The sequence below is a fragment of the Ranitomeya variabilis genome, chromosome 2 (genome assembly GCF_051348905.1).
Source record: "Ranitomeya variabilis isolate aRanVar5 chromosome 2, aRanVar5.hap1, whole genome shotgun sequence".
NCBI lineage: Eukaryota > Metazoa > Chordata > Amphibia > Anura > Dendrobatidae > Ranitomeya > Ranitomeya variabilis.
This window is the reverse complement of record NC_135233.1, coordinates 162,408,993-162,423,659: the sequence shown is the minus strand read 5'-3', so window position 1 is coordinate 162,423,659 and position 14,667 is coordinate 162,408,993. Positions and strand designations below refer to the sequence as shown.

The 14,667-nt window shown below is 43.6% G+C and overlaps 1 protein-coding gene across 2 annotated transcripts in view; it reads left to right on the top strand.

Moving 5' to 3' along the window:
• LOC143804732 (T-complex protein 1 subunit alpha) overlaps positions 1-14,667 on the top strand; it is a 72,063-nt gene that overhangs the window by 32,130 nt on the left and 25,266 nt on the right. For both annotated transcript variants that reach the window (XM_077283121.1, XM_077283122.1), the window contains 3 exons: positions 4,827-4,937; positions 5,176-5,357; positions 7,486-7,612. In XM_077283121.1, the coding sequence (XP_077139236.1) occupies positions 4,827-4,937; positions 5,176-5,357; positions 7,486-7,612 (420 nt within the window). The remainder of the gene's footprint in view (positions 1-4,826; positions 4,938-5,175; positions 5,358-7,485; positions 7,613-14,667) is intronic.

The window sequence follows — 14,667 nt, the reverse complement described above, 5'->3', positions numbered from 1 at the left end:
TGTGTCAAGTTGGGGTTGTCAGGGAATTCATGGCGACGCTCCTGTGGTGTCAATTGCTTCATCCACTCCTTCTGAGGTCCCTGCGTTTTTGTCAGATTACCAGGATGTATTTGATGAGCCCAAACTCAGTTCTCTACCTCCTCATAGGGATTGTGTTTGTGCTATAAATTTGATTCCTGGTAGTAAGTTTCCTAAGGGACGACTTTTCAATTTGTCAGTGCCGGAGCATGCTGCCATGCGGAGTTATATAAAGGAGTCTTTGGAGAAAGGACTTATTCGCCCCTCCTCCTCCCCTCTTGGTGCTGGGTTCTTTTTTTGTGGCTAAGAAGGATGGTTCCTTGAGACCTTGTATTGATTATCGCCTTCTAAACAAAATCACGGTCAAATTTCAGTATCCTTTGCCATTGTTATCTGATCTGTTTGCTCGCATTAAGGGGTCTAGTTGGTTCACCAAGATAGATCTTCCTGGTGCGTATAACCTTGTGCGTATTAAGCAGGGTGATGAATGGAAAACTGCATTTAATACGCCCGAAGGCCATTTTGAGTACTTGGTGATGCCTTTTGCACTTTCTAACGCTCCTTCTGTCTTTCAGTCCTTTATGCACGACATCTTCGGCGAATATCTGGATAAATTTATGATTGTGTATCTGGATGATATTCTGTTTTTTTCGGATGATTGGGAGTCCCATGTTAAGCAGGTCAGGATGGTGTTTCAGGTCCTGCGTGCCAATGCTTTATTTGTGAAGGGCTCAAAATGTCTTTTTGGAGTCCAGAAGGTCTCTTTTTTGGGTTTCATTTTTTCTCCTTCTGCTATTGAGATGGACCCAGTCAAGGTTCAGGCTATTCATGACTGGACGCAGCCTACATCGGTTAAGAGTCTTCAGAAGTTCTTGGGTTTTGCTAATTTTTACCGTCGCTTCATCGCTAATTTTTCTGGTGTTGTTAAGCCATTGACGGATTTGACCAAGGAGGGTTCTGATGTTACTAATTGGTCTCCTGCGGCTGTGGAGGCCTTTCGGGAGCTGAAGCGCTGGTTTTCTTCGGCTCCGGTCTTATGTCAGCCAGACGTCTCCCTTCCTTTCCAGGTCGAGGTTGATGCTTCTGAGATTGGAGCGGGGGCTGTTTTATCGCAGAGAAGCTCTGATGGCTCTGTGATGAAGCCATGTGCTTTCTTTTCAAGAAAGTTTTCGCCTGCCGAGCGGAATTATGATGTTGGTAATCGGGAGTTGTTGGCTATGAAGTGGGCATTTGAGGAGTGGCGACATTGGCTCGAGGGAGCTAAGCATCGTGTGGTGGTCTTGACTGATCACAAGAATTTGATTTATCTCGAGTCGGCCAAGCGGCTGAATCCTAGACAGGCTCGTTGGTCGTTGTTTTTCTCTCGTTTTGATTTCGTGGTCTCATACCTGCCTGGTTCGAAGAATGTGAAGGCTGATGCTCTTTCTAGGGGTTTTGTGCCTGACTCTCCTGGTGATTCAGAGCCAGCTGGTATCCTCAGAGAAGGGGTGATTTTGTCTGCCATCTCCCCAGATTTGCGACGAGTGCTGCAGGAGTTTCAGGCGGATAGACCTGACCGTTGTCCACCGGAGAGACTGTTTGTCCCGGATAGATGGACCAGCAGAGTTATTTCCGAGGTTCATTCTTCGGTGTTGGCAGGCCATCCTGGGATTTTTGGTACCAGAGATTTGGTGGCTAGGTCCTTCTGGTGGCCTTCCTTGTCGCGGGATGTGCGTTCCTTTGTGCAGTCTTGTGGAATTTGTGCTCGGACTAAGCCTTGCTGTTCTCGTGCCAGTGGCTTGTTGTTGCCTTTGCCTGTCCCGAAGAGGCCTTGGACGCACATTTCCATGGATTTTATTTCAGATCTCCCTGTCTCTCAGAGAATGTCGGTCATTTGGGTGGTGTGTGATCGTTTTTCTAAAATGGTCCATTTGGTGCCCTTGCCTAAGTTGCCTTCCTCCTCCGAGTTGGTTCCTCTGTTTTTTCAAAATGTGGTTCGTTTGCACGGGATCCCTGAAAATATTGTTTCCGACAGAGGATCCAAGTTTGTGTCTAGATTTTGGCGGACCTTTTGTGCTAAGATGGGCATTAATTTGTCTTTTTCGTCGGCCTTCCATCCTCAGACGAATGGCCAAACCGAGCGCACTAATCAGACTTTGGAAACCTATTTAAGATGTTTTGTTTCTGCTGATCAGGACGACTGGGTGACTTTTTTGCCATTGGCCGAGTTTGCCCTTAATAATCGGGCTAGTTCTGCTACTTTGGTTTCGCCTTTTTTTTGTAATTCAGGGTTTCATCCTCGTTTTTCCTCGGGTCAGGTGGAGTCTTCTGACTGTCCTGGAGTGGATTTTGTGGTGGATAGGTTGCATCAGATTTGGAATCATGTGGTGGACAATTTGAAGCTGTCACAAGAGAAGGCTCAGCGCTTTGCCAACCGCCGTCGCTGTGTGGGTCCCCGACTTCGCGTTGGGGATTTGGTGTGGTTGTCTTCTCGCTTTGTTCCTATGAAGGTCTCCTCTCCTAAGTTTAAGCCTCGGTTTATCGGTCCTTATAAGATTTTGGAAGTCCTTAACCCTGTGTCATTTCGTTTGGACCTCCCGGCATCGTTTGCTATTCATAATGTGTTCCATCGGTCGTTGTTGCGGAGGTATGTGGTGCCTGTGGTTCCTTCGGTTGAGCCTCCTGCCCCTGTGCTGGTTGAGGGAGAATTGGAATACGTGGTGGAGAAGATCTTGGATTCTCGTATTTCTAGACGGAGGCTTCAGTATTTGGTTAAGTGGAAAGGCTATGGTCAGGAGGATAATTCCTGGGTTGTCGCCTCTGATGTTCATGCGGCCAATTTGGTTCGTGCCTTCCATGTGGCTCACCCTGATCGCCCTGGGGGTTTTGATGAGGGTTCGGTGACCCCTCCTCAAGGGGGGGGGGTACTGTTGTGAACTCCGTTTTCAGGCTCCCTCTTGTGGTCACAGATGGTATTGTGTGACTTTGGTTTTTTGGCTCCCCCTGGTGGTTTGGTTTATTATCCTGCGGGTCTGCTGGATCAGCTGCCTCGTTATTCACCAGGGAGGCTCCTATTTAGCTCTGCTTCACTCCCACTTGTTGCCGGCTGTCAATGTATTCAGTGCTATTCTGATTACTCCTGATTATCTCGTTTTCTGCCTCTTCAGGATAAGCTAAGTTCTGTTTGAATATTTTTTGCTCATCTGCCTGCAATATGATTTCTGTGTATGATGAGTCTAGTCCAGCTTGCTAACATGTGATTTCTTTTTGCTGGTAAGCTCTGAGGTATGGAGTTGCTTCCCCCACACCGTTAGTTGGTGCGGGGGCTCGAGCAATCTCTGCGTGGATATTTTGAATAGGGTTTTTTATTGACCGCACAGTTTCCTTCCTATTTTCTGCTATCTAGTATTAGCGGGCCTCATTTGCTAAATCTGATTTCATCTCTGCGTTTGTGCTTTCCCCTTAACTCACCGTTAATATTTGTGGGGGGCTAATCTATATCTTTGGGGTCTTCCACTGAGGCAAGTGAGGACTTACTTTCCCTCCAGGAATAGTCAGTTTCTCAGGCTGTGACGAGACATCTAGGATTTTTTAGGTAACGTTCCACGGCTGCCTATAGTTGTTTGCGGATAGGATCAGGTTGCGGTCAATCTAGTTACCACTTCCCCAGAGCTAGTAGTCTGTTCAGTTACTTAGCTAGTCCGACCTGCGATCCTTGCCACTAGGATCATAACAATGGAATAATTAACAGCAATCAGTTACTACTTAAACCTCTCAACTGGAATTTTGGACCACTTTTCTTTTGTAAACTGCTCCAAATCTCTCATATTTGAAGGGTGTCTTCTCCCAACAGTAATTTTAAGATCTTTCAACAGGCTTTCAAAGTGATTTAGATCTGGTCTCATTGCAGGCAACGTCAGAGCTCTCCAGCACATTGTTTCCATCCATTTTTGGAGTTCTTGCCCTGCTGGAAGACCCATTGCCTAAGACGCAAACCCAGCTTTCTGACACTGGGCACTACATTGCAGCCCATAATCCGTTTTTCCCATTTCATGATGTATTACAAACAGTCAAGGCACCCACTGCCAGACGCAGCTAAACATATTTAAACCTCCACCATATTTGACTGTAGGTACTGTGTTCTTTTCTTCGTAGGCCTCATTCTAGTTTCAGTAAACAGTAGAATGTGCTTAACCAACAAGCTTTCTTCATCTCTGTAAACTTCTTAATTATGTTGCACACTGTGGATATAGGAACATCAAGATCTCTCAAAATGAACTTGTAATCTTCAGATGATGATTTTTCAACAATTTTGGTTTTCAAGTACCGTACTCAGTTTTCCTCTCTTTGTTATCCGTGCTTAGTGTGGCACTCTTCCCTTTGTATCTGGTTTGAGGTATGATTTTCATATTGCCACAGGTGAGTTTGAACGAGCACCACATTTTTGAAACAAAGTTGTTTATCCACAATTTTGGAAAGGTGCCAACATTTTTGTCCAGCCCAACTTTGAGGTTGTGTGTGAAGTGATATTCAATTTGCCTTTTTTTCTGGTGGGTTTTGTTCCAATAACACAAAAGAAATAAACAAGTGTATAACAAAATATGTAATTTCAATAATGTTATGGCAGAAATGCGACAATTTCAAGGGTGACAACACTTTCAGCCATGACTGTATATGTTAAAAATATATATATTTCAAAAGTGTAGCTCTAAACCTCCTATCCTTTCCCTTCACATGCGTGTCTATGAACGTCTTAATATATACAACCAATATGTTACAATTCTTGCTCTTTTTTGAAATGTAATGTTTTTTCTTTTTTTCTCTTATAGAGAAGCTGTTAGATACATCAATGAAAACCTCACTATGAACACTGATGAGCTCGGGAAGGACTGTCTTCTTAATGCTGCTAAGACTTCTATGTCTTCTAAAATCATTGGAGTGTATCCTTTGCCATGTTTTCTGGGTGCAATCACAGACAATGCTGGCATTATGGCAGTCATTCTTAACAGCTAATTATATTCAGATAATGGTTTCTGACAAGTGATGTAGCCACTTGGTCATCTATAGGAATTTTTCGTCTTCATTTAACATGGCTGCATGTTTTAGGACTTCAGATGGTTAGCTCCTATAATACAAGCTTTGCCCGATCAGTCTTTGATCCTTGACTTGTTTGCTCAGTGATAGCGACTTCTTTTCTTCTATGGTTGTCGATGCTGCACTTGCTGTGAAATATGTGGATCCAAAGGGTCAAGCCCGTTACCCAATTAACTCCATTAATGTGCTTAAAGCTCATGGTCGGAGCCAGAAAGAGAGCATTCTTGTTAATGGGTATGCGCTGAACTGCACTGTGGGCTCACAAGGTGACTATAATATTAATATAACTTGTTTTCATGCGTCCTATGTTTAGTGGAGATGTGTTGACTCTGGATGGAGTAATGCTGTTGGTCTTCTGTATTGCAATCCTGTCCTTTTAGGGTGCAGACACTGTCCTATTTCTCTTGTTAGGATCGCATTGCAGTGCACGGACTGGCACGGCACCTTTCCTGACTTGACCATGACAGTGTGATGTATTTCTATGCAGCTGTCATTCTCGGGTCAGGAGAGACGACTATCACTAACGAGGATTCAAATGCAATCCGCACATAAGAAATACAGCCGTCTTTCTGCCCCCTAACATGGATGCTCATAGAGGGGTATGTGACCCAATTGAAAAAAAAAAAACACTGCAAATATGCAAATTTTCAATACACAGTGGTTTTTATCAGGGGCTGCTGTTGGTTGTTGGGTCTCATGCCCTTCAGTCAGTGGCCGTGTTCAGTAAAGGATGAATGAGAACAGTTTGCACCGAAGATGATCTTTCAGGGTAAGAATTAGGATCTGATATGATATATTAAGTGGCACATTTGTGTTTTTTTCCCAAATGTACTGGACGTAGCATTAAGTGGTCACCTATTTAAATGCTTTCATTGCTATTCAACATAAATATCTGCTTTTAATATAATAATAATCTCTATTTTTATATAGCACTAACATATTCCGCTACGCTTTACAGTTTTTGCACACGCTTATGCCTTCTAGTCAGTGTAATTTCCAAATATTTGTTGTAGGAGACTGTTACATTTTTACACATGAATATTCATTTTATTTATATTTCGCCAGTATGTTCCCCAGCAGTTGACAAGGCTGACATGTCCTGACAATAAAGATGTTCCACAGTTATAGTAGCAGTGAGGGTCCTGCTCACAAGTTTACATTCTACAAGGAAATGGGGTACTTGATATGCTAAAAGAGCTTGTCATGTATGGTGCAGTCATCTCTATAATAAATATGGGTTATGACATAAAGTTGCATGATCCGGTCATCAGCTAATATCTAAGTACTGTTACCAAGTGATATGGAGGATATAGAGACAGATGAATAAGAGAGACCAGGTTCTCAGGAAACTTTAGAACAGGGAAGGGTTAGATCAGTAAAGATAGCGGATTGGCCTCTCTAAAAAAATGTTTTTAAGGCAAGCTTAAAAAAAAAAAAAAAAAAAAAAAAAAAAAAAGGGCTAGGTATTTATCTGATTGGTGTAGTACATTCTAGAAAATGTCAGTGCAAGGTTCAGATTGTGGAGGATGTTAATCTTAGATTAGTTGCAGAACGGAGAGCACAGGTTGGTGTGATGGATGGTGCAGAACTGTGGAGAGCTTTGTGGGTGAGAGAGAACTTTTTACTGTAGCTGATGGGTAAACAGTGCAATGACTGGCACAGGGTGGTGGTAGTATCGCTGTAGTGACTGGACAGAAATACGACCCTGGCTGCCTTATTCAGAATGAGTTGGAGAGTAGAGGGGATGTGGGGTGGTATAGTTGTGGGTGGTGGAGTTGTAGGAGCATGTTTCCAAAGGTTACGTATAAACACTGAGTGGATGAAACCATCTGACCAGCTCATTTTTAAAGAGAGCTTGTCAAAATTAAAGTGTAGTCAGATCTGCAGGCACCATGAGAAGCTGAGCAGATTGATATATTTTGTGAGAAAAGATTCAGTATGACTTGTTTTCATCATTTAATTTTCTGGGATTTTGGGCCCTGTGGGCTGTTCTATCAGTGACTGGCAGCTATATCGTATACACACATATAAAGAAAGCTGTCAGTCCCTGATATGACCGCCCCCTGGACCAAAAATCCCAGAAAATTAAATGATGAAAACATCGATTATACTGAATCTTTTTTCACATAACTGTATTTCAATCTACTCGGATCCCCCTGGTCTATAACATGTGCTTGCAGATTAAACTTCAAATTCACGGTGACAGGCTTTCTTTAAGGATCATTGTCTGAAACGTTACATATAATGTACTGATACTTGATTTGTGCTGTTTCTGGGGATGTCTTAACAGAATTTTATAGGTTTGATTTTTGAAATGGAGGTTAATAACACTTATACTTGGCTGAATATGAGAATGTAGTGTTAGCCTGAAACAACTTGTTTCTCTGATTCAAGGAATGAGTAAGAGGATCACAAATGCAAAAATTGCTTGCCTGGACTTTAGTCTGCAGAAAACTAAAATGAAGCTTGGAGTACAAGTGATCATTTCAGACCCATCCAAGCTGGACCAGATCAGGCAGAGGTATGTATATATCAGCTGCTTAAATTCATATTTGCTTTCACGTTTTTTTATTTTAGATTTTTTTTTATATACAGCTGGCAAAAATTGAGACCACTGCACAGTTTTATAAAGATCAGCTTCTCTACATGTCTGACAGCCATTCCGTTCCAGTGTCAGTTGAATTCTAACCAGAGTACACCTCCTTCTACTTAATGTGCTTCTGATTAGGAGATCACCTGAACCAAATCTTATTTAACGAAGGAAAGAATAAAAAATCACTGATGTGTTGTTCAGAATTGTCTTGTAATAGGAATAGGTCAAGCTGGATGGCAAAACAAGTGCTAGTAATAACCCAAACGTAATAGGAATGAAAATAACATTTAACCATGCCAAAGGAGTTGAAAAGAAAAGTCTTCAGTGAGGAAAAGGGCTCAGTTCTGGCTTTACTAGCAGAGGGATTCAGTGAGCGTCATGTTGCCTCCATCCTTAAAATTTCTAAGACGGCAGTCCATTACAACAAAGTCAAGCAGCAGATATTGGGGACAACAAAGCTAGAGACCAGCAGAGGGTGAAAACAACTCTCCACTGACCGGGATGACCGTCATCTTATTTGAATGTCACTCAGCAACCGCAGGATGACATCAAGTGACCTACAAAAAAGAAATGGCAGCTGGGGTGAAGTGCACATCAAGAACAGTTCGTAACAGGCTCCTGGAGGCAGGGCTCAAGTCATGTAAAGCTAAAAAAAATAAATGTAATCAATGAGAAGCAAAGGAGAGCCAGGCTGAAGTTTGCCAAAGACCATAAGGATTGGACCATAGAGGACTGGAGTAAGGTAATCTTCTCTGATGAGACTAATTTTCAGCTTTGCCCAACACCTGGTCATCTAATGGTTAGACAAAGACCTGGAGAGACGTACAAGCTACAGTGTCTTGTACCCACTCTGAAATTTGGTGGAAGATCTGTGATGATCTGGGGATGCTTCAGCAAGGCTGGAATTGGGCAGGTTAATCTTTGCGAAGGACGGATGAATCAAGCCGCATACAAGGTTATCCTGGAAAAAGTTGATTCCTTCTGCTCAGGCAATGTTCCCCAACTCTGAGAACTGTTTTTTCCAGCGGGAGAATGATTATTCCACAAAATATTGATTTCTGAACTCTTCCTAAGTTAAAACATTAGTATTGTTGTTTCTAAATGATTATGAACTTGTTTTCTTTGCATTATTTGAGGTCTGAAAGCACTTTTTATTTTTTTCAAATTTTGACCATTTCTCCTTTTCAGAAAAAAAAACCCAAAATGTATTGCTTGGAACTTCGAAGACATGTTGTCAGAAGTTTATAGACTAATAAAAGAAAAATTTACATTTTACTCAAAAATATATCTATAAAGAGAAAAATCAGACAAACTGAAAATTTTGCAGTGGTCTCTTACTTTTTGCCAGAGCTGTATATACCTTGAAATCCATATTTTGAGGTAATGTACAATTTTAATATTTGCTTCCATTCATTGTTTGGGGTGTCAGCAACTGTACCTGTAAGGTAAATTATAAAGTGAAATTGTTCAAGATTCTCAGCTGTTCCTTAAAAAAAAAAAAAAGGTTTCCCTACAGCATTGTTTAATCCAATAGTAAAATACCGTATTTTTCGGATTATAAGACGCAACTTTGCCAAGATCTCCATCTGCGCGTGCGCCTCCCCTGCCAGCCATTTTCCCGGAGTTCACCACATAGTAAACCATGCAAGTTCGGGGGCTCTGGGCTTTCACAAAATGTCATCAGAGGCCCCGCACCACCGAACACTCCCCGTTCCCAGCCTGCAGCAATGCTCCACTCTTGCTTCCTCCAGCAGCGACCCTGGGACCACCCCCGGTTAGCAATAAGACTCATGGATTATAAGAAGCACCACCATTTTATTAAAAAAAAGTTGCTGTTTGTTCCTGTTTTTATCCTCAAAATTTGGGGTGCGTCTGAGGGTATGTGCACACGTCCGGATTTCTTGCAGAAATTTCCTGAAGAAAACCGGAAATTTTCTGCAAGAAATCCGCATTTTTTTTTTTTTGCGTTTTTTTTTCGCGTTTTTTTTAGCATTCTGCAAGCGTAATTAGCTTGCAGAATGCTAAAGTTTTCCAAGCGATCTGTAGCATCGCTTGGAAAACTGACTGACAGGTTGGTCACACTTGTCAAACATACTGTTTGACAAGTGTGACCAACTTTTTACTATAGATGCTGCTTATGCAGCATCTATAGTAAAAGATAGAATGTTTAACCCCTTCCCGACCCATGACGCCACGTAGGCGTCATGAAAACCCGTGCCAATCCGACCCATGACGCCTATGTGGCGTCATGGAATGATCGCGTCCCTGCAGATCGGGTGAAGGGGTTAACTCCGATTTCACCCGATCTGCAGAGACAGGGGGAGTGGTGCTTCAGCCCAGGGGGGGTGGCTTCACCCCCCCGTGGCTACGATCGCTCTGATTGGCTGTTGAAAGTGAAACTGCCAATCAGAGCGATTTGTAATATTTCACCTGAAAAACTGGTGAAATATTACAATCCAGCCATGGCCGATGCTGCAATATCATCGGCCATGGCTGGAAACACTAATGTGACCCCCCCCCCCACCCCACCGATCGCCCCCCCAAGCGACCGATCTGTGCTCCGCTCCCCTCGGTCCTGTGCTCCGCTGCCCCGTGCTCCTGCCCGCTCCCCCCCGTGCTGCTATGCCACCCTCCTGTGCTCCGACGCCCCCCCCCCCCCGGGCCCCGATCTCCCCACCCCCCCCCCCCCCCCCTTATACTCACCGAGGCTCCCGGTGTCCGTCCGCCTCCTCGCTGGGCGCCGCCATCTTCCAAAATGGCGGGCGCATGCTCAGTGCGCCCGCCGAATCTGCCAGTCGGCAGGTTCGTTAAAAGTACATTTTGATCGCTGTGATAGGTTCTATCACAGCGATCAAAATAAAAAAATAATAAATTAACCCCCCCCTTTATCACCCCCATAGGTAGGGACAATAATAAAATAAAGAAAATATATATATATTTTTTTTCCACTAGGGTTAGGGTTAGAACTAGGGGTAGGGTTAGGGTTACGGGTAGGGGTAGGGTTAGGGTTATGGCATGTGCACACAGTTCGGATTTGGCTGCGGATCCGCAGCGGATTGGCCGCGGATCCGCAGCGGATTGGCCGCGGATCCGCAGCGGATTGGCCGCTGCGAATTCGTAGCAGTTTTCCATCAGGTTTACAGTACCATGTACACCTATGGAAAACCAAATCCGCTGTGCCCATGGTGCGGAAAATTCCGTGCAGAAACACTGCGTTGTATTTTCCGCAGCATGTCAATTCTTTGTGAAAGCGTTTTACACCTGTTCCTCAATAGGAATCCGCAGGTGAAATCCGCACAAAAAAACACTGGAAATCTGCTGTAAATCCGCAGGTAAAACGCAGTGCCTTTTACCTGCAGATTTTTCAAAAATCGTGCGGAAAAATCTCACACGAATCCGCAACGTGGGCACATAGCCTTAGGGTTAGGGTTGGAATTAGAGTTAGGGTTGGAATTAGGGCTAGGGTTGGAAATAGGGTTAAGATTAGGCTTGTGGTTAGGGTTAGGGGTGCGTTGGGGTTACAGTTGTGGGTAGGGTTGGGATTAGGGTTAGGATTAGGGTTGGAATTAGGGTTACGGGTGTGTTGCGGTTAGGGTTGTGGTTAGGGGTGTGTTGGGGTTAGGGTTGTGATTAGGGTTATGGCTACAGTTGGGATTAGGATTAGGGGTGTGTTGGGGTTAGTGTTGAAGTTAGAATTGAGGGGTTTCCACTGTTTATGCACATCAGGGGTCTCCAAACGCAACATGGTGCCACCATTGATTCCAGCCAATCTTGCGTTCAAAAAGTCAAATGGTGCTCCCTCCCTTCCAAGCCCCGACGTGCGCCCAAACAGTGGTTTACCCCCACATTTGGGGTACCAGCGTACTCAGGACAAACTGGGCAACAACTGTTGGGGTCCAATTTCTCCTGTTACCCTTGCAAAAATAAAAAATTACTTGCTAAAACATAATTTTTGAGGAAAGAACAATTATTTTTTATTTTCACGGCTCTGCGTTATAAACTTCTGTGAAGCACTTGGTGGTTGAAAGTGGTCACCACACATCTAGATAAGTTCCTTCGGGGGTCTAGTTTCCAAAATGGGGTCACTTATGGGGGGTTTCTACTGTTTAGGCATATCAGGGGCTCTGCAAACGTAACCTGATGCCCGCAGACCATTCCATCAAAGTCTGCATTCCAAAACGTCACTACTTCCCTTCCGAGCCCCGGCATGTGCCCAAACAGTGGTTTACCCCCACATATGGGGTATCAGCGTACTCAGGAGAAACTGGACAACAACTTTGGGGTCAAATTTCTCCTGTTACCCTTGCAAAAATAAAAAATTCTGGGCTAAAAAAATATTTTTGAGGAAAGGAAACACATTTATTATTTTCACGGCTCTGCGTTATAAACTTCTGTGAAGCACTTGGGGGTTCAAAGTGCTCACCACACATCTAGATAAGTTCCCTTGGGGGTCTAGTTTCCAAAATGGAGTCACTTGTGGGGAGTTCCTACTGTTTAGGCACATCAGGGGCTCTGCAAACGCAACCTGACACCCGCAGAGCATTCCATCAAAGTCTGCATTTCAAAACACCACTACTTCTCTTCCTAACACCGACGTGTGCCAAAACAGTGGTTTACCCCCACATATGGGGTATCAGCGTACTCAGGAGAAACTGGACAACAACTTTTGGGGTCCAATTTCTCCTGTTACCCTTGGGAAAATAGAAAATTGTGGGCTAAAAAATCATTTTTGAGAAAAGAAAAATTATTTATTTTCATGGCTCTGCGTTATAAACTTCTGTGAAGCACTTGGGGGTTCAAAGTGCTCACCACACATCTAGATTAGTTCCTTGGGAGGTCTAGTTTCCAAAATGGGGTCACTTGTGCGGGAGCTCCAATGTTTAGGCACACGGGGGCTCTCCAAACGCGACATGGTGTCCGCTAATGATTGGAGCTAATTTTCCATTCAAAAAGCCAAATGGCGTGCCTTCCCTTCCGAGCCCTGCCGTGCGCCCAAACAGTGGTTTACCCCCACATATGGGGTATCATCGTACTGAGGACAAACTGGACAACAACATTTGGGGTCCAATTTCTCCTATTACCCTTGGGAAAATAAAAAATTCTGGGCTAAAAATCATTTTTGAGGAAAGAAAAATTATTTTTTATTTTCACGGCTCTGCGTTATAAACTTCTGTGAAGCACCTGGGGGTTATAAGTGCTCACTATGCTTCTAGATAAGTTCCTTGGGGGGGTCTAGTTTCCAAAATGGGCTCACTTGTAGGGGAGCTCCAATGTTTAGGCACACAGGGGCTCTCCAAACGCGACATGGTGTCCGCTAACGATTGGAGCTAACTTTCCATTCAAAAAGTCAAATGGCACGCCTCCCATTCTGAGCCTTGCCGTGCACCCAAACAGTGGTTTGCCCCCACATATGAGGTATCGGTGTACTCAGGAGAAATTGTCCAACAAATTTTAGGATCCATTTTATCCTGTTGCCCATGTGAAAATGAAAAAATTGAGGCTAAAAGAAATTTTGTGTGAAAAAAAAGTACTTTTTCATTTTTACGGATCAATTTGTGAAGCACCTGGGGTTTAAAGTGCTCACTATGCTTCTAGATAAGTTCCTTGGGGGGTCTAGTTTCCAAAATGGGGTCACTTGTGGGGGAGCTCCAATGTTTAGGCACACAGGGGCTCTCCAAACGTGACATGGTGTCCGCTAAAGATTGGAGCCAATTTTTCATTGAAAAAGTCAAATGGCGCTCCTTCCCTTCCGAGCCCTGCCGTGCGCCCAAACAGTGGTTTACCCCCACATATGAGGTATCAGCGTACTCAGGACAAATTGGACAACAACGTTCGTGGTCCAGTTTCTCCTTTTACCCTTGGGAAAATAAAAAAAAATTCGCTAAAAGATCATTTTTGTGACTAAAAAGTTAAATGTTAATTTTTCCCCTCCATGTTGCTTCTGCTGCTGTGAAACACCTGAAGGGTTAATAAACTTCTTGAATGTGGTTTTGAGCACCTTGAGGGGTGCAGTTTTTAGAATGGTGTCACTTTTGGGTATTTTCAGCCATATAGAACCCTCAAACTGACTTCAAATGTGAGGTGGTCCCTAAAAAAAATGGTTTTGTAAATTTTGTTGTAAAAATGAGAAATCACTGGTCAAATTTTAACCCTTATAACTTCCTAGCAAAAAAAACATTTGTTTCCAAAATTGTGCTGATGTAAAGTAGACATGTGGGAAATGTTATTTATTAACTATTTTGTGTCACATAACTCTCTGGTTTAACAGAATAAAAATTCAAAATGTGAAAATTGCGAAATTTTCAAAATTTTCGCCAAATTTCCGTTTTTTTTTTACAAATAAACTCAGAAATTATCGACCTAAATTTACCACTAACATGAAGCCCAATATGTCACGAAAAAACAATCTCAGAATCGCTAGGATTTGTTGAAGCGTTCCTGAGTTATTACCTCATAAAGGGACACTGGTCAGAATTTCAAAAAACGGCAAGGTCATTAAGGCCAAAATAGGGTGGGTCATGAAGGGGTTAAAAATAGTAATAATAAAAAAATGCTTATACTCACCCAGACGATCTCCTCAGCGGCGTCCGTTCCTCTTCCTATAGCTGGTGTGTGCGCGCAGGACCTTCCATGACGTCGCGGTCACATGACTGCTCACGACCAATCACAAGACAGTGACGTCATCACAGGTCCTTCACCGCACACCAGCTATAGGAACCGAAGCGGCAGCATGCAGCGGTGAGGCGGGAACACTGCGGGGGACATCGAAGGTGAGTATAGGACTATTTTTTATTTTAATTCTTTTATTTTTGACCAATTATATGGTGCCCAGTCTGTGGAGGAGAGTCTCCTCTCCTCCACCCTGGGTACCAACCGCACATGATCTGCTTACTTCCTGCATGGTGTGCACAGCCCCGTGCGGGAAGTAAGCAGATCAATGGACTCCTAGGTGTGCGGAATCCCCGCAATTCCGCATTTTTAAT